At 39.1% G+C, this 21,055-nt stretch overlaps 1 protein-coding gene across 2 annotated transcripts in view; it reads right to left on the reverse strand.

Annotated features, from left to right (window-relative positions):
• The window catches only part of LOC124769376 (ATP-binding cassette sub-family C member 5-like), a 298,192-nt gene that overhangs the window by 234,858 nt on the left and 42,279 nt on the right, over positions 1-21,055 (reverse strand). For both annotated transcript variants that reach the window (XM_047249493.1, XM_047250268.1), the window contains one exon: positions 1,901-2,077. In XM_047249493.1, coding sequence (XP_047105449.1) covers positions 1,901-2,077 — 177 coding nt within the window. The remainder of the gene's footprint in view (positions 1-1,900; positions 2,078-21,055) is intronic.

Raw genomic sequence — 21,055 nt, forward strand, 5'->3', positions numbered from 1 at the left:
TACAAAGCAAATCATAGACTGTGGGGAAATTGTAGAAGAAGAGAAGTGAAGAAGCATTTGAGATGCAGTGTTACAGATAGATGATGAAAATTAAGTGGTCTGTTAACAAATGAGATATCCTCTGGAGAGTCAGCGATGAAAGAAATATGTGGAAAGAGTGAACTAGCAGAAGGGACATGATGACAGGCCCAGTGTTAAGCAAAGGGAAGAACTGCTTAGATCAGAGGGAGACATGGAGGAGAAAAATTGTTGGAGAACACAGAGATTAGAATCTATACAACAAATAACTGAGAACACTGTATGGAACTGCTACTCTGAGATGAAGAGATTGGCGGAAGAAAGTAAATTGTGGCAAGCCTCATCAGACATATCAGCAAGCTGAAAATATACAACAAAAATCATCAATTCTTACTAAGTCACATTCATTTAAAGTAGTTATTTCTCAACTTATACTGTGGGTTAACTGAACAAACTGCTAACGAATTTTGAACAGCAAAAAGTGCAGGTTGGAATATCAACAATATTATCAAAAGGATAGGTTACTCATCTTAAAGATGATGCACTGAGTTGCACACAGGCACAATAAAAAGTCTGTTACACATTGAGTTTTCAGCCAAAGCCTTCTTCAGAAAAGGAAACACACGAGCATTCACACAAGTAAACACACCTCACACTCACATCTCTGGTCTAGGAGATAGTGGTTATGTGTGCATGAGAAGTGCCTACTTGTGTGAATGCGTGTATGATTTCTTTCCTGAAGGAGGCTTTGGCCAAAACCTCAATGTGTAAAAGCCTTTTCCTTGTACCTGTCTTCAACTCAGTGTGTCATCTATAGAATTTTAATGATGTGAAGTCTTTGGAGAAATACAGCAGCTGATCAATATTTTCTGAAAACTATATGTAACTTCCAACCCCTTCCTCCACCCACTCTCTGTTGGAAGAGGATGACAACGACAGCAACAACAAAAGGGGAACCACAACTGCTGTGTCAGTTACACAGTTACTCATCAGCTTACAAGGTAAGAAGCCACCACCAGTCAACAGAATGTACAGAGGCTACCTTTTATTCCCTTACTGCTAAATACAAAAATGTTATTAAAATTACATAGGCCCAACTAATATCCTGGATAGTTACTCAATAAATCAGAGTTCTTTATACATTTATCAAAGCCTAAATAACCGAAGCATCATATACACAATTAATGATTAAAACTGATTATGTCCCTTAGGTTACCAAGACAAAGTTTAAAGTGCATATAATTGTTGGCACTTTGCATAACAACACTGCTTATCAATGAAAATATACTAAATCTTACCTGCAAGATATAAAATACTCCTAAATCTGTATATCTAAATATTGTACAGTAATGCCATAATCTTCAGAAATGTCCTGACTATTTTGAGCTGTGAATGTTTCTCTTGATGCTTCTGTACCACAGCTACAATTACTTCACTGCTAGCAAAAGGAAAAAAAATAGGATGAACTCTCCCATTTTACACCAAATCACCAAAGCTAGCTTGTGCTGTAGTGCAGCCTTGCCAAAATACTGCACAGACCCCAAAGTCAAATAGACTTCATTCCATGTCTTTATTACACAAGTATAGCTGATATGTAATCATTTCATAGTTGTTGGATAGGTACTGGTGCTACAAGCAGTATATATCTGACAAGACAATTCACTTCTTTCTAGCAAAAGAAGCGCCATTACGATACAATACATTCTCCTATAGTGGATACACTGTCTTTTTTTTAAACAAATTGTAACATAATACACATAATATGAAAATTTGCTACAACTTACAAGCACAGTATAAATAAATATTATATTGATGGGAATAACTTTAACAATAACACAATAGAAAATATATTTATGCAAATGATTTTATTATTATTTCTTACCGGTCCTAGGAACTGGAATATCACTGCCAAAACCATAAATGTCATAGCAACAATGCATCTTGTTCGACAAAACCTCCACATTACAGAGGACAAGGAGGACATCTCCCCACGCTTCACAACATGTGCATGCCACAACTTCTCGAGACGTTGAGCATTTGGTTCTGCACGATCAACCATCTAGAACAAATCATCAGAAATATCTTTAGATTAGATTGTGTAAATTATTGTTTTCCAGTGTAAGTTTAGTCAGTGGCAATGTCAAAGAAATGGCTTACTACAAGGAAATGTTCCTTAACCATGTTATTTACCATCTATACTAATGAAACCACTTCAGGCGAACACAAGGAATTTCCTTTATGCCAGAGGTCTGGCTTCAGCGAGTCATGGGAAATCTTTTGAAGATGCTGAAGCCCACCCATCAGACGTGTTGCAAGAGTCGAGTTTCCATTACTCTAACAATCAACTTCATCCAAACCTAACTAAAAATAAAGTGTGTGTGTTTCATCTTAACTACAATCAGGCAGTCGTAAACTTAACATTCCATGGCAAGGGATACAATTAGTAAATACACCCCAACCAAAATGTCTGGGAGTCACTCTGGATTGTATTATGATGCACAAGCAGCACTGCAAAGATATGGGATGAAGGTGGAAGCCAAAAGTAAAATCCTTTGCAAGATTGCTGGCAGCATGTGGGGCTCTCTACCAAAAACGCTGAGAACGACAGCACTAACAACAACATCTTACTGTTCTGCAGAGTATGCTAGTCCACTATGGTACAAATCTACCCATACAAAAATAATTAAAGTGCTAAACAAAACAAGTAAGCTGATTATAGGTTGCCTGAAATGTACGTCACTCTTACAACTATCAGGTCACAGGCACAGCAACACCAGACACTCTGTAGTGCCTCAAGAATTTCGGTGTAAATTCTAGAAACACTCGGCCTTCAACTGTCTCGAACACCCGATATTTTAGGTATGAGTGCGGGAGAGTAAGAACGTTTCTACCAATCCACCTGTTTCTACGTGCAGGTCGGAAGCTTGTTGTTAGAAGACTGTAAGAGGGGCAAGTCACTGACGACAACAAGTTTTTGCCGCCAGCGCCACAGAAGACGTGAGGAGAAATCAACGAATAATTATGTTGTATTCTTTGATGCGTTAGTGTCTGTGGTGACTGTAAAAAAGACCATTGAACAGTTGAATATAGAGTGCTGTGCACATTCATGTCTTTGACTCAGTGACGTCAAGCCGCATTTTCATATTTTCATATGGTTTTGACACCAACTCTTATGTCTAAATGTACTTAATCATTTCTAAAGCTCGAGATACGCGTGAGACGACGAGGATATTTATATGTCTAAGAAGATAATTTTGTTCTGCATAGCAGTTCTAGTACATCATTAATCAATAAGTACGTTGACACTAAAGTTCATATACGTGATCAACAGATTACAGAAATAAGAAGATATTATTTTCTGTTGTCTGAGAAAACATTAGAACGTGGCGACCTAAGTGACAGGACCTGAAGAAAACGGGGATTTAAAAACAGAAACGGGAAGAAGATATTAGGCATTGCCACAGCAACCACGCCTAACAAGATACAAGAACTGTTTACAGATATCGTATTGAGTCCAATAAACAATTGGAAGAAAGTTGTGAGTGCAATGCTGTAAAAGATGTGAGAAAGTAATAGCGAAGAAAACCGGAGAGAAGACCTCAACTTTTCGACTAAGATCGGGTGCGGAGAGTAAGCAGTCTTCACACATGTACATCGCGCCAACGCCAACGCAAACGCAAATGCAATAGCCAGCCACCGACACTGACTGCACCAGCTGCTGCTCACTGGTGCTGACTCCACGTCCGCTCGCTGAACTCCTCCACAGCCGAAATCGTGCCACTAGAGGTGAAGTGCACCTGCTCGCGGCGTGGTGCATCTTTGATGTTTATACGTCCTGCCTCATCACTCTTATAGCAAACTGCTCTCCGTATGTCTCTTTCATTCTGCGATAAATTTCTGAAGCATGGCCCTCTTCTGCGCGAAGAAACTGGATAACCGCACATTGTGCTTATCTACAGAAGCATATCATGCAACGAACTGTGGAAACAACTTTCCAGAAATGTGGCAATTATTATAAAGCCGTTAACATCGGTTGTGCAACTGGGAATACCATCACGCCATCTATCGGTAAACTTATTCACTCCCTGGGATTACGACCATGGTTCCATGACAGAATGGAACATTTTTATTGCCGGCAAGCTTGATCATTCCAAGGATCATGTAAAGAATTTAAACAGCGTACAGTGAACAGTTCATTGCTGACAGCAACTGAAAATGGACAAAACCAAGTTTTGTGCTGTTATTAAACTTTTCATTTGAAGAGTTGGACTGCCACACAAATCAAAACAGAACTGGATGAAGTTCGCATGGACTCTGCACCATCATTGAAGAGATTTACTTTTTCACTAATGAATTTAAACGTGGTCGGACAACCACCAACCATTCACCACCAGAGAACTCTATGCCGGGTGAGCGAAAACCAATAATTATTTGATAGAAGTTGAGGCATGAATGAAGGATAAACTGTCATTATAGTTGTTGTACTCAGTGGTGAATTTTCTTTTAGTTGACTACTAGGTCTAAGACCAATAAAATTACGGATCAAGAACAGCAACAAACTTCAGAGCCAGCCATGTCGATGAGTGTAACAAAGGAAATGCCAGACTGGACTGAGGTAACAAATTTAATTAAAGCACTAAGTCTTAAAATAGATAACCATAGAACAGAGTTACATGCTCAAAATGCTACCTTGAGACAAGAACTAAGATGACCAAAGTGCCAAGTTGGATGACCAGAACGCTGATTCAGCCACTCTAAGTGAAAAACTAGAAGCACAAAGTATAACTAAGTGAAAAATTAAATGCTCAGAATGAAGCTCTAAGGAGAGAAATAGGTTTAGTACATTCTAGTTTAAACACTCAGAGTGAAACGTTGAACAGTCAGGCAGCAAATCTAGTTTTATTAAAGACTCCATTTGGCTCTTTAACTGATAATGTAGAAAATCTGAAGTTAGACTTAAAGAGTGAACTCACTAGTTCTTTGAATACTCACATTAATCAAATGTTCACTGACTTTAATCAGAGACAGAATGAAACTTTAAATATTCAAATGACAAATATAGGTTTGTTGCCTGTCAAAACAGACTCTAGTAATCAATGCGAAGGCATAGTTACTTTGGAGACTGAATGTGATGTCAAATGTAATAATAATAATGTAGAATCTGAATTTAGTGAAAAATTAAAATATTGCGAAAATGTACGTAATATTAAATTTAATTATGTAAGACAGGAACAAATACTTTGGAAGAGAGCATGGACCAGCCTAAGGCATTAATATCAATTATTCAATCGAAAATTCCAGCTGTTACTACATGAGCTGTCAGTTCGCGAGTAAATAATTTAGGACAGAATATCAGGGAAAAATTAGCCAACTTTGACACGATAAATGCATGTAATCTGGCAGAACCTTTTGAGCTAATTATAGATTGAGAAATTACCGAGAGTATAATCTCCAGAAACGTTATGACTGTTGCTTTTTCCAAACCTAATGATACCAACAAGGTTATAGACGACTCGTGGAAAGAATTCAAACTTGTCCAAGACTGTATGGCCTTCCAAACGTTCATAAAAAGGGTCTTCCTCTGCATCCAATAGTGGTAACATTGGCACTCCTACATGTGATTTAGCAAAACATCTCGCTTCCTTGCTGAGACCATTCGTGGGCAAGTGCACACATCACATACAAAACTCAGCTGATTTTATCAATAGACTGTGGGCTCTTCATCTTAGCAGTGTAGACATTCTAGTAAGTTTTGATGTGGTCTCACTTTTTACAAAGTTCCTCTTGCAGATTCTTTGACACTGATTGGTAACTATTTCCTGTTGATATCACTGCTTTGTTCAGGCACACTCTTATGTGTAATCAATAATATTTTGAACAGACTGACTGCGTCGTCACGGGTAGCCCCTGTCTCCCTTGGTGGCCAACCTTTTTATGGAGGATTTTGAGGAGGGAGCGCTTGAATCAGCTGCCCTGAAACCAACCGTTTTTTGGAGGTATGTGGACGATACTTTCATGGTGTGGCAAAGACAAATTAATGGAGTTTCTACATCACCTCAACTCCATTCATAACAACATCCGGTTTACCATACAAATAGAGAAAGATGGTTGTTTGCCTTTCTTGGATGTCCTGGATCGAAGGAAGAATGATTGTTCTCTAGGGCATTCAGTTTATCGGAAGCCCACTCATACTGATTTATACCTGCAAGCATCGGGTTGCCATCACCCGTCACAAACCATGAGTGTGCTTAAACACTTGTTCATAGAGCTCATACTGTCCCAGATCTAGATAGCTTACCTCAAGAACTCACCCATCTAAAGACAGTATTCAGCAAAAATGGGTATTCAATCCACTAACAGTTGAAACTAAAAAGCAGGAAGTGAATAAAGAGGAGAACGTTCCGGAACAATCTTTAGCTTTTCTTCCTTTCGTTGGCAACACTTCGTTTAAAATAGCAAGAATCCTCCGAAAATTTCAGATAAAAGTCATTTTCCGCCCACCATCGAAGATTGCGGACCTTGTGGGGTCAGTAAAGGACAATCTGTTACTACAAAAGGCCGGAATTTACAAGATACCGTGCCAATGTGGTAGGCTTATATAGGTCAAACCATACGCACTGTGAAAGAACGCTGCACTCAACATCAACGTTACACCAGCCTTTTGCACCCAAGCAGAAAGAACGCTGCACTGAACATCAACGTTACACCAGCCTTTTGCACCCAAGCAAGTTCGCTATTGCTGAACATTGTATTTCTACTGGACACTCAATGGAGTATGAGGAAACAATGATTTTGTCCACAGCAACATCTTTCTGCAACTCCATTATTAAAGAATCTGTAGAACTACATCTGGCAGAAAATCTGTTGAACCGTGACAGCAGCTACCAGCTGGACAGTGCATGGAATCCCACATCTCCACGATTTTCTCAAATCAAAGACGACCGCGTGCGCCAATGGCCGTGGCAAACAACAGTGCAGAGGGCAACTGAGTTCCGCTATTCCATCAGGGAGGGCTCTGCCAGCGGGCACTGTGGTCCACATATCAAGTTTTTGACGCATGCACAGAATAGTTACAGCACGATATATATTGCGGAACGGAGGACATTTTCGCCAGTCTGCGACGACTCACCTGAAGATGACTGGCAGGTGCCCAGTTGAAATATCATGCGAGGTATTGAAAAGGAAACACACGAGCATTCACACAAGTAAACGCACCTCACACTCACATCTCTGGTCTAGGAGATAGTGGTTATGTGTGCATGAGATGTGCCTACTTGTGTGAATGCGTGTATGATTTCTTTCCTGAAGGAGGCTGCAAGCCTGAAATTTGTTTGAACAAATTGTTCAGGACAGATTAGAACACAGAATAATTTTACCTAATGTTGTGTTATCTAGTAAAGTGGTGATTGTTTTGTTGTGGGTAGACTTTCACACAAAATTTAACAGAAAGTACCTGTTTCCATTTGCTCAAGTGAGGTGAATATCAGATCCATGGGATCCCGACAGTCACATCTGTCCCTCAGGGACGTTAACGTTGTGTGTTAACTGGCAGAGTGACGACCGTTGGATCCCTAGTTGTTTTCGGTGTTTCTTCAAACTCAGTTTTCCTGCACCGAATTCCCTTCAATTCTTCAACTTGTCTGTAGTCTATTCTTGAACTATCTTATAATTTTTGTACATAAGAAACCGGATATGACAAGTTTAGGACCAATTTAAGAGAATCACAGATGAAAGTGATCTCTAGGCATGAAATGAAATGAACAAAATATTATTTGAGTGAAAAGTATAATATCATGGTACTATTCAAACAAAGTGATATCTAAACGCGATAAACTGAACAGAGTACTTTACATGTGTATGAAATATAGTGTAAAGTGAATGACTAAACAGCTATGTTATCATAGTGTGCAATTTTCTATTTTTATAGAATATTTTATACTTTTGTGAGATGTAATGTAAATGGGAGGATTTCTATCACTTTTGGTAGGGGTGGGTAGTGTAAGTACAAGCATGACTTAACACTAATCACACTCCCCACCTTTCAGACAACCCTCACAGACAAGTGTAACTGATTTTTCCACCATTTGCCATTCCACAGCTGTTGCTAAGATTTTCTTCAGGGCTTCAAAGGTGAAGGTGAGAATGTCCATTCTGTAGGAGACGTTTAACATCATACCTCCTCCGGCTTCTCACTCAAGTACCGGCGAAGTAGGAATCCTGGGGAATGGGGTTGGGAAGGGTTTTCCTGTCTTTGGGGCTTAGTAACCAGTTCTACTTTTTCCTTCCTTACTTCTCATTTGAGTACCGATCTATCTTTCCCTCTTCCCATATTCATATACTTCTATCGCTTAAGTCCTCCTTATTTTCCGTGGTTTCCAAAAACCTTCAACTTATTTCATATAAGTAGGCCGAAGAATCAGGATATACAAACACACATCTACATACACACAAAGATACACTTCACACAAACAGGAGCATTACGAATTATAAACCTGAAGTGATGTCAGAACCGCCAAGCGATTTGGGGAATTAAGATATACGTACAACTGAGTCAATGCACATATTACAATGTTGATATGTGACCATTCTGCATTGTTATTTTTTGTCACTCTCAAAAATATATTTACATGTGCCATGCTAGTACTTTGAGAAAAGGCATAGTATCTACTGGGAGTTGATAAATACAGGTAGAAATAGCATCTACTATGTGTGGGCATGATATTTGTTAATATGGAAAAAGTGAGGACTCTAAGGTATTAGATGAAGTATTAGAAAGTGGAATAGAAGTGTAAAGTAGATTAGCAATCTTACCGGAGAATATTTAAGAATAGTACTCATAAATATGTATGCTAGGGCAATGAACCAGGATGCCACTCAAGAAGGATATGGAGGGCGCACTCTCGACATTTATTGGATAAGAAAAAGGGCGGACAGGCAGACCTATGAAAGGCTGACCTATACTGCGTGGAAAGGGGCACCAAGAAGGGGATTGACCTGTACCATAGGAGAAGAGGAATGAGAAAGGGGTGTACCTACCAAAACAGAAGGAGAAAGGGTACTCTAGGCTCAACCCATGCAAGATATAGGTACTGTTCCTAAAGAGAAAAAGGGCAGTATCGTGACAGAAGTTATATGTTTAAAAGGAAATAGGCCGGTAAGTCTGAATTTATGCAGCACTAGCATTATTACATTTTAGATTTACAACTGTCAGAAGAAGGGAACACTTTTATTCTACCCAGAGTTCCTCCAGATTACAATAAGTAATGAGTAAGTACATACATAGGAAAAATAGTACGGAAAGTAATAACAAAGCAGTAGAGTATTCATGAGTTATGTGCTCCTGGAATTTATGACTGGAAGATGAATAAAAAACAAAGATTTTTGGAGATTGAAAAGAGCTAACTCACAACATAGATTGAAAGGTTCACATATTGTAATTGTGGTAAAATATGCATGGTTATTAGTAAAAAAGAGAGGTACTCTTAAAAGATAAAGAATTATCATCTTGTGTAATAACTGTACATAATGAATATGTGTAAAATATCACGTGTTCGAGCTAAGGGGAGGGATATATAGTGCCTCAAGAAATTTGGAGTAAATTCTAGAAACACTTGGCCTTCAACGATCTCGAACACCCGGTATTTTAGGTACAACTGCAGGAGAGTTAGATTGTTTCTACCGATCCACCTGTTTCTATGTGCAGGTCGGAAGTTTGTTATCAGAAGACTGTAAGAGGGGCGAGTCACTGACGACAACAAGTGTTTGCCGCCAGCGCCACTGAAGACACGAGGAGAATTCAACGAATAATTATGTCATATTCTTTGATGTGTTAAGTGTCTGTGGTGACTGAAAAAAAGACTATTGAACAGTTGAATATAGAGTACTATGCACATTCATGTACTGGACTCACTTGGGACTAGAGACTTTCAAATTATTTCATGTCTTGGCTATGAACAAAACAAGACACATGTATGCTATTTGAATGTGCGTAAATGAGTCTAACGTGTAAGGAATAAGTTAGCTTGCAGAAGTAAAACTTGAAAAAATAAAGTGATGGAACTAAAAATATTATACGAGTACCAAAATTATTTCAAGGATAGAGAAGCATTTTAATAAATTCCCTTAACCAGCATAGTCTTCAGAGAAGAAGCTTGGGAGATATCGACGTTGCTGATTACCCAGAGAAGAGTGCAAGTTAACTGAATTGAGATGTGTGTGCCTTGCAACCCAATACCACACTCTCTCTTGTCATCCGAAAATGTTAGAATTGATCATAAAGTACCTGCCAACACAGATATAACAAATCTAGCTCATCCGGAGACCTACCATTTTACATGGGCACATTCCATCAGCTCCAAGGCTGAGCTCCAGAAGAAGTTTGCTCAAGACCCACTTCACTTCTGCAAATAGCAGCAGCCACACCAATGAAACCAATTGTGGACTTCTCAACTTGAACAAATTTTATCTGGCCTCTTCCTCCAGAAACCCTTCCACCGAGCATGAACAGAATTGGATTATCTGGAGGTCACCGAGTCATCTTCACTCTGGAGTTGGAACATCCAGAACACGAAGCACAAACTGGATTGCCAATTACGAGTATTATCTTGCTGACAAGATCTGCTTGCAACTCTGAGCACAATGAAGTTGCAAGATTCTAGTCAACAGTAGTGTAGCTTCACAATTCTATCTTTCATTTGCTTTTAATTATAATTAAATACATGTGTGTTTGTTTCTGATTTGAATAAATAAAGCTTTTGTTTTTCTCTAAATGCTACACAAATGTTTCTTTCTGTTAATGCGGGGCATCCAATGTCCTGGAAAACAGGGAAAACTCAGGGAATCCTTTTGCTCTAGGAAACTAGGGGAATTACTGTTTTTTTTTTTTTAAAAAAATAAAAAAAAAAAATAAAAATAAAAAAAAAAAAACTGGAAAAAGCATGGTATCTGATTTGCTTTTGGAAAAAGGCATTTGCTTGCCTTTCTCTTGGCTCGATGCAGTGCCATGATTACCATTCCCCTTCAGCTCAGCATTGTGTGACCACCCACCACCATTGTTTCATCATTCCCCTATGGCCAGTCAGCCTGGCCACGGTTTGCCATGCTGGGCCAAGCCATGTCCAACTAGCCAGGCCCTGCCAAGTTGAGCTGTGTGGTCATTTATTATTGTTGAAATAGGATAACTTCATGCATGTCACTGCAGCTTCATCATGCTTCTCCTGCTGATGTGCGATGGCGTCTGATTTTGATGTAATTTGACCATCAAAGAACTGTGAAGACTAACTGGTGAAGTTTACATTTAAAGCTGTTCAAATGAAATTGCTATGTTGTTTAATAACACATTGTGATAACAAAAGATTGTCCTTTTAGCATAATTCATGATCTATTCAAATCCATTTATTTTGATCCAGGGATATTAGGACATAACAGGTACGCATACACGTCATTCAATGCCAATTTGTCAAGAGTGTTTTTGATGGTTGACCATCAGGGTTTTTGATGAAATTTTGGGTGAACATGCATACATTTTCGACATAAACACTGTTAAAGTTTTATGATCACTAATTCAATATTAGCACAGATTTGTTTGACTCCATACTACAACTGTCAGCAGTGTACCCTTAAAGCACTCCCTAGACAGCTAACAATATCAAATACTCCCTATACAGTCAACAACATTAAATATTGTGCAATGTTACTTAAGTTGTCATCAGATTACTCAATAATATTGCGCAATAATATTATGGTTCAGAATATTGTATTATGGAGACACTGCTACTGTTGTAACTGCTTGCTGTAAGCAGGAGAAAATGGCGGATGAAAAATTCGATCAAAGAGCTTCAGAGATGATTCACTTGTTGAGAGAACTGAGGCTGAGTGAAACAAATAAATAAAAGATTACCATAACTTTTATATGTTGATGGGCCAACATCTGATACAATACTGAATATGGTTTTAACCCCTGGAATCTGAAGTACAGAGTTTTTATTCATTGTAAAACACACCTACTTTTCTAGAATGGTTTTCCCATGAATCACCTAAAACTCTAAATTTTTAAAACTGGATATCTTTGTAACACAAATGTATAAATACAAAAACCAACAAACACATCATAGCTGCTTGGTTTTCTCTCTCCTCTTCACTCCAAAGTAAATGCCTATTTGCAGTTTTAAAACTTGAAGGTGTACACTAGTGAATCCTCGAACACTGTTTACAGGAGTGAGCATTCACTAGTGTTTGCTTTTGATAGCTTTGGTGTAAAGGGTGGCTTGAGGTGCTTCGTCAATCTGTACCAGTACAAAAAAAGCAGCATCTGGGCACTTTAAAAAGCCATGAATAACGTTAAAAACAACAAACTTTATGTTAATAATAAACTTCACTGTATTTTAAAATATGCAAACAAATAATTGACTTAGAATAGGTCAATATTTCACAGGAGTACTAACTTCTAGAGCAAAGGCTTGACAAACCACAGCACCTGTCCATGGTGCCAAATACAAAAGAAATGCATGCCACTAATGGAAGGTTAACTGAAATAATAAAAAAAATGAGCAATTTTCATGTGGATAACTTGCAATAAAGTTGGCCAAAAACTAGCCACTTGAAAAAAATGTGGAGCTTAGCTATCTATAACTCCAGAAGTTAAGTATGTGATTCACCTGAACCTAGCATGTAAGAACTTACATAACTTACTAGTACAAGGCCTTATAATAGAAATTTTCATTCTCCTACTGCTTTCCAATAGTTTACAAATCAAGGGCAAAGTTGATGATTTTTATAAAAACAAAAAGATGCGTATTTTTTGCCCGCTTTTACAGAAAGTATTTTCTGCATGCGTTCCTAAACTGTTTTCGTTATAAAGACCATGTTCCAAACCACCTAAAAAGTTAGTCTGGTTTCGCAATGTAAACTGATAAGGTTCGAAAAAGCAGCAGGAAACTGGGGGCATAGAGAAAGTACGCCCATATTGCACTGCTATGCAAATCTGATATATTTTATTATGTTTTACAACTGTTTAGTATTCTCTGGGAAGAGCAACATCACGAGTCCCAACGAATGATTAAGTATCTAGATTTAAAAATCTTTCGTCATGACAATCATTACACATTTTAGGCACTTTTTCTGCTATAATCATGGTTGTCCACCTTTTTTTTTTTTTTTTTGCACAGTTCACAGCTCATGTAGCACTTAAGTGTACATATGAAAAATTGTATGAATATGTTACCACAGTCCAAGGTGGTGTAACCAATTGTAGCTACTTTTAAAGTGAGAAAATCAGCTTCTCCATTGACACAGGGGCTACGTCTGATAGCTGTGCAACAGCAGTCATGGGTGGATTTCTTTACCACAGGATACCAAGCCTGATAAGGACTTGTTTCCACAGGGTTACAAGCATGATGATATATTTCTTTGTGTCCCAGACCAAAGCTAGCTTCTAAAACCCTACACTCATATTTACTCCAAGATAACTGAATTTTTTAGAGGTTTCATTAATTTGCTATTGAATATCACAAGGAAAACTATACTATAGTTTTGGCAAAATCCATTATGATAATACCCACATCTACATCAATACTCTAAAAACAACTGTGAAGTGCATGGCAGATTTATGTCCCATTGTACCAGTCAGTGCTTTCCAAAGTTCCATCCATGTATGAGGCACAGGAAGAACGACTGTTTAAATACCTCTGTGCATCCTGTAACTAATCTAATCTTGTCCTCATGATTCCTACAGGAACAATACACACAGGGTTGTAATCTATTCCTAGTCATCATATAAAGTAGGTTCTTGAAATTTTGTAAGTAGGCTTTCTTGGCATAGTTTGCATTTCTCTTCATGTGCCTGCCAGTACAGTTTCTTCAGCATCTCTGTGACACTCTCGAAAAGGTCAAACAAACCTGTGACCATTTGTGCTGCTCTTCTCTGTATACATTCAACATAACCCATTCGTCTTATTTAGTATGGGTCCCATACACTTGTGCAATATTCTAGGCTGGATCAAGTGTTATTTGTATGTGATCTCCTTTGTAGGCTGATTGCATGTTCCGACATCTGCCGTCTGCTTTATCTACATCTTAGCCTATGTGATCATTCCGTTTCATACCTTTACAAAGTGTTACACCCAGGTATTTGTATGAGTTGACCAATTAAAACTTTGATTCACTGACATTATATTCATAAAAAAAACTTTGTGTTCTGCCCTACGGCAGTCTTGTCATGGGGGAAGCCTCGTCAGAGAGGTCCACCGCATGAGCGTCTAGGGAAGTGATTCCAGTGGTGGTTTCCCGTTGCCGTCCACTGATGGTGATGAAATGATAATGAGGACAACACAACAACCAGTCCCTGAGCAGCTCCGACCCAGCAGGGAATTGAACCCAGGCCCCTTGGCGTGACAGACCGCCGCACTGACCACTCAGCTATCGGGGCGGACTCATATTCATAGGATACTTTTGTGACGTGTACAAACTTATATTTCTGAATGTTCAAATCAAGTTGCGAATCTCTGCGCTGCTCTGAAATCTTACCAAGATCTGGTTGAATATTTGTGCTGTTTCTTTCAGGCAGCAATTCATTACAGATCACTGCATCATCTGCAAAGGAAGTCTGAGGTTACTATTAATATGGTATGCAAAGTGATTAATATACAACCTGAAGTTACTTCCCCATCCAAGATAACTTGAAGCATCCTCCCTATCAAAAAAATCTTCACTCCAGTTACAAATTTCAGTGATACACCAAATGACCATATGTTTGTTAATAAAAACAGGTGTGGTACGAAGTCAAATAATTTTCGGAACCAGAGAAACACTACATCTACCTGACTGCCTTTATCGCATGTTTTTGGGATTGTGTGAGAGAAGTGCAGTTTGAGTTTCACTTGATAGATGTGTTTGGAATCCACTCTTGTTGGCATGGAGAAGGTCGTTCTGTTACAAATTCCTTATTACGTTTAACAGCTCAGAATATGTTCTAAGGTTCTGCAGCCAATTGATGTCAAGGATATTGGACAGTAATATTGTGGATCACTTCTGCTACCCTTCTTGTAGACGGGTGTGATCTCCTGCTTTCTTTCAATCAATGGACACAGTTTTTTGTTCAAGGTATCTATGATAGATTATATTCAGCCGCAAATTAGAAAAGAATTGGATAGAGGTTCCACTGGGCCCTGGAGCTTTTAAACTAGTGAAAGTAAAATGTTGACTGGGAACAAGTGCGAAATTTCATCAAAAACCATAGTGGTCCTGTGGGAACGATTTTCAAAATTAAGACCACTTGACATGGAATGGCAGATTATAGTACATCATTTTGGGTGTACACTGGAAAATTACTGTTGCAGCATACCCACATACAGATACTTGATAGCTGCTGTTTATGAATAAGATTGATTATGGTGCTTTAGTGGTATGCATGAAGTAGTGTCTTTCCTTCATGAAATCTGTGACCTGTCTTGCCATACTGTTTAGGTATAATTCCCTCGAATTCATATGTTAACAAAGGACTCACTCAAAGAACTGGAAGTGTTTGTCTAACACTCACTGGACTGAGGATACAGAGTTCTGGTACATCGTAGAGCAAATGTCTGAAAAATTCAGTGTTCAGTGCACACACAGTAAAATGAAATTCTCCCTTGGTAATGTGGGTAAGTAGGCCTGGTCCAGACATGCAAGGAGTAAGATGAAGGCTGGGCTTGAGGTTAATCAGGAAGGGGACAGAGCCTGTAACCATGCTAATTGCCAAAACAGCCATGGTCACAATGCTACTGCATCAGATGTAGACCCGCAGGATCGCCTACCACTGCTGGACACACACATCTCACCATCAACCCCAACAATCCCGACGGTGCCCTTGACTCGGTAAGTGCACTGGAAAATAAACCTACTATCAATTTCAATTATGAGAAGTGGTATTTCTAACTAGTCTACAAGTAGTTTTACTTTGCTGTGGTGTAGGCAGTGAGCCTGTTGTGCAATCTTTTCATGTTCCAGCAATCAGGTCCTGCCACGGAGCAATGGCAGCAGGCACCTACTGCATGAACATCTGGATGATGGCAGACAAAGACCCATTTGGGACTGTTCACTGCTGTGAGACACCAGTCTTATACGAACATCGGCAGCCCTGTTAATCTCTTACTACATATGTTCCCCCGACACTAACACTGCATCCAAAGTGCAGCTTCAGAAGTCAAAAGTAAATTATACCATTGTTTTCGGCCTGTAGCCATTTTTGAAGTATGGGATACTGTTGCTGCCTATGAAATGGTCACATTTGTGTTTAAGCCAAAGCAGCAGATGGCTCTGTATGTTTCTGGAATAGTGCATAGTGCATTCGACCAATTAAGTGTTTTTGGGAAAAATTACTGCAAAAAATTTAGTTGAAGGATTCGCGACAGGTGCATCCCAGACTAAGGTAAACCTGAAAAGGCAAGTAGTCTAAGTGTCCATGGACAGCATTAATGTTAATAATGCATTTCCTTAGAAATAGCAAGCTTAATGTTGAGGGTACACCAGTGAAACCTAAGCTCTCGGGGTTTGGGATATGCGGGTAACACAAAGTACATGGTGCTTTAAGACAGGTTGTACTAGCAGTGGCTAGAACTTTGTTAAGTTTCTGAGAGCTTTATACAATCTACCCTCCCACCCGAGAATTTCACCGATATTAATGGCATTTCTGTTCCCTGCAGAAGTTTTGTGCCATTCTGTCATTGGAAAACGAAATGTTGGCAGTCAGAGACCAGCAAATATTACCAGCTGCTGGAAAGTATTCGAAGGAATTAGAGGGCATAAAGAAGAAATAGGAGCAGATAGAACAGAAACCTAATGTCACTATTGGAATTCCTAAGAGCCACAGATTTTAAGTGGTGCACGAGTCTGAGTCACAAGAGGCTGAGAACTTATCTCACCTTTTTTTGAGGCTATGGTTGCTCATGTCTGGCAGTTCTGAGCAAATTTCACACAGATGCCCCTTATCTCCTTTCCTCTATAGCCCCTCCAGTATATGGCCAGAGAATTAATGAGAAAATTTCTCAAACCAAAATTTTTGGAGAAACAGACTGCCTTCAAAACACATTTGAGTGACAACACAAACCTTTTGAGACCTCAGAAAGTGGACATGAGGTACGGAACCAAAAATCTCTCATAAATGTAGTGTACCAAAGAAAGGTATCTAGGAATTCTGAAATGAGTGTCTTACATTTATGAAGAGTATGGTATCCCAGATTCTGTATAATTGAACCCTGGTGTATTCCCTTACAAAGGGCAATGTGTGTTTAGACCCAGAAGTGGCAATTGATGCAAACCTAGTGAAGAGACTTAAGCATAGAACTGACACATCTCACCATCTTAAATGCTTTGGTGGTCATGACGCTGATCCCATTGACTGTGAGTTCCAAAATCTTTTAAGAGGTCAGGTCAGTAAATGTAATCCTCAAGGAACTTGATGGAAATCATAACTGCATTGACCTATTCTGGATGACGGTCACTGGGAATAAGAGAGGATATGAAAATTTGAAGAGATTTGTCATGCTTGTTTGCATTCTCTTCCATGGCATTGCCTGCCTTTAAGTTTCTCTCACAACTCCGTCATTCTGGTCGAAACTTGACTGAAATGTCTCTCACAGCCCTTTGTAACATTCACGATGCATTCAAGATCTCTGGGGGTGTTGGATCTGTACCCATCACAAATCAGTTAATACACAGCTTTCGAAATGCACACGTACAGTTAAGCAATAGCAGAAAGAAGAGCAGCTGAGAAGTCCTCAAAATAAAATGAGAGAAAGAGGAAAGAGAAAAAGGAAAGCTAAGAGAGCTGCAAAGGACGAAAGCAAAACTCTTAGAAAGTGCTGAGAGAAAGAGAGAGAGAGAGAGAGAGAGAGAGAGAGAGAGAGAGAGGTATTTTTCAGATTGAAGAAGCAGTTCTGTTATTAAAAAATACCTGTTTTTGATTTCATTTAATGTTCATGTAAATGTCCTTCTTTTAGTTATTTATTTGCAGTCCATATGGTAACCAGTTTTCAGACATTTTGGTAGCTTTAGTTCACATATACATTGAGAAACGAGGTTGTAATAACTGTAACTTATGGCGATCTACACTAACAGTTTTAAAAGGTGATATTACAATCTGAAATCTTCCACTTAAGAGCATTTATCTATTAATAAATGCTTCAGTTTATTCCATAAGGCATTTAAATTAGCTGTATTAAGATTGGATGGCAGTCTGTTGAAACAAACTGTTCCATTTTATGTAGGCTGTGGAATGCAGCCTTCTAATTGCTTTTAATTCTGTGCAAGTTTTCCCTTCCACATTTATTGTAGCTATGTACTCATTACTGTTCATTGCATTATGCTCTGGACTGAGTTTCACAAGCCTGATTGCCTGCAGGAGACACATATAATAGATGGTAAATATTTTATATTTCCCAAAACTTTTTTGCAAAGATCTCTCATTTACCTTAGCTACTACTTTTATTGCTTCTTTTGCAGCTTAAAAAGCCTGTCTGTATAGACTGCTGATCTCAATACGATACTGGGGAAATGGACATATCAGTCCAAAACACATTTGTCTTAAGATATTATGCTCCAGGAGGGCTGAGACCCAGTTCAATTAATACATATTTGCATTGACTTTCTTACAAATATAAATGTTGTAGGAAAGTTCTTGTGGAATGTACATACTTTAGGATTAAATGAGAATACTCGCTGAAAAGCAGCAATGTTGAGTAGTTGATAAGGACACCCAAAAGGAAGAAAAAAAATTGCAAACACACATATATTCATACACATGCAGACACATTCCTATGCCCCTATATGGTGCCAGCTATGTAGAGGCATGTGTGTGTGTGTGTGTGTCCACGTGTGCGCGTAAGTTTTTTTACTCTAGCTCATCAAAGAATAAAATCTGAAAGCTAGCAAGTTTCTTACAAATATGATCTGCATTCTCTTTCCATAACAGTTGTTTATCCACAACAACACAGGCTTTTTAAAAAAATGAAATGAGTGACAGATTTTAAGTGGTGCATGAGTCTTTGAGCAACAAACTGTCCATTCACATGAATGGACACAGGCAGACAGTGTTTGTTGGTAATGAGGATCACCCTGTGGCTAAACATGCCTTGGTGCATGGCCAGCACATCTTGGCACAGTGTTACACCGTCCGGGTTATCTGGATACTTCACACTAGCACCAACCTCTCAGAACTCCGGAGATGGGAACTTGCCCTTCAGTATATCCTCTCTTCTCGTTATCCGCAAGGCCTCAACCTCCGCTAATTTCAAGTTGCCACCGCTCATACCTCACCTGTCTTTCAACAACATCTTTGCCTCTGTACTTCCTGTCTTTTTTTCCCCCTAAGGTAAGTCTTTCCGCTCCCGGGATTGGAATGACTCCTTACCCTCTCCCAAAACCCACATCCTTTCGTCTTTCCCTCTCCTTCCCTCTTTCATGACGAAGCAACCATTGGTTGCGAAAGCTAGAATTTTGTGTATACGTATGTGTTTGTTTGTGTTTCTATCGACCTGCCAGCGCTTTCGTGTGGTAAGTCACATCATCTTTGTTTTTAAATATATTTTTCGCACATGGAATGTTTCCCTCTGTTATATTCATACCATTAATTTGAACACAACAATCATGTTTGTTATTGTCAATGTTGCATTTCGAAATCTTTTCTGTTGTCTTATTTTCTCTTTCTGTTTTTGCCAGTAGGTTCACTTTGTATTCACCTTCTCCTTTTTCCCATAATCTACTATAAAATTTTATCCCGCCTATATATACTCAATAATACGTAACCCACTTCCAAACCATAACAAAAAAAAAAAAAAATTTTTTTTTCCGCTTTCAACACTACCGCTGCTATAAAATCCACCGTTTCTAGTTCACAAACAGCTCCTTTCACTTATTAAACAACCATTTTGGCTAGTTCTAATAACTTTCGCTTTATTTCCATTTCTGTTTTTCCCACATCATTGATCATTTTTAGCCGCTTCCCACAGGTTTTAACGTCATTATTTTTTCGTCAGACAATTGTTAGCCTCATTCTCATAATCTGCCACCACAAAACCACTCCTTTTAATACATTTACACATAGTTTTTTCGAAATTTTCCCGAATTTCTCCACCATTTAACGTGTTTTGGCGGCAACACAACCACCTAACCTTTATGCACATCGTTGTCTACCAACCCAAGTTCACCACAGGATCAACACAGCCCAGCTTTAACCAACACTTTTTCGCCTTTTCTCACACCAGATCTCCAGGTTGCTTTCTAGTTCACCTTTATCTCCCCCATATATATATTTTTTCATTTTCATTTCAGCCTCATGTTACACTTTCCACCTTCTAATACCATGTCACCCTCACAACACCCCCATTAAGTTTTATTTGCATTCCCTCCGCAAACATGCCTTCGCCCTAGCCAGATTACGCTCCCATATTTTATTTTCTCAGGCTTGTCTGACATTTGGCATTACCCCCAAAAGGCCTCGCACTTAAAGTTCCCATCTCTGGCTGTAATCCTTCTTCCCATCAGTCCCTACACCAGTTCCAAACTGAACAATCCATTGCCCTCACCCACCTAATCCTTCACCTACACATCAACTCAGCCAATGAACACACCCATCAACTCCTATCCTTAATAAAAGTCCTCAATCTTTCCTCTCCTGCATCCACACCGGCTGTTCAAAGCATCCTCCTACAGGCCAACCGCAAATTAAAACAGCATGCCACCCTCCACTTCAAAAAATTATCCAATCTCCTGGTTTCCCAACTCCGGAAAGGCAACTCACTCACCCTTCACAACCTTTCCAGCAAACCTCAACCTCCTCTCATTGCACACAAACCCAGTCTCTCCCATCTACTCAATCTCCCACTTCCAGCTCCACTCCCTCCAAAACCTCAAAATTCCAATCAACGCAATCTGGAACCACCTGTCCTATCCAAAGGCCTCACCTTCAGCCCCACTACCAGATTCAACCAAACAGCCCTCGTCAAAGATTTACTGTCCTACACTCGTACTCTGCTGGAAATATCACTTTGCCACGAAGAAAAAT

The sequence above is a fragment of the Schistocerca piceifrons genome, chromosome 1 (genome assembly GCF_021461385.2).
Source record: "Schistocerca piceifrons isolate TAMUIC-IGC-003096 chromosome 1, iqSchPice1.1, whole genome shotgun sequence".
Taxonomy (NCBI): Eukaryota; Metazoa; Arthropoda; class Insecta; order Orthoptera; family Acrididae; genus Schistocerca; species Schistocerca piceifrons.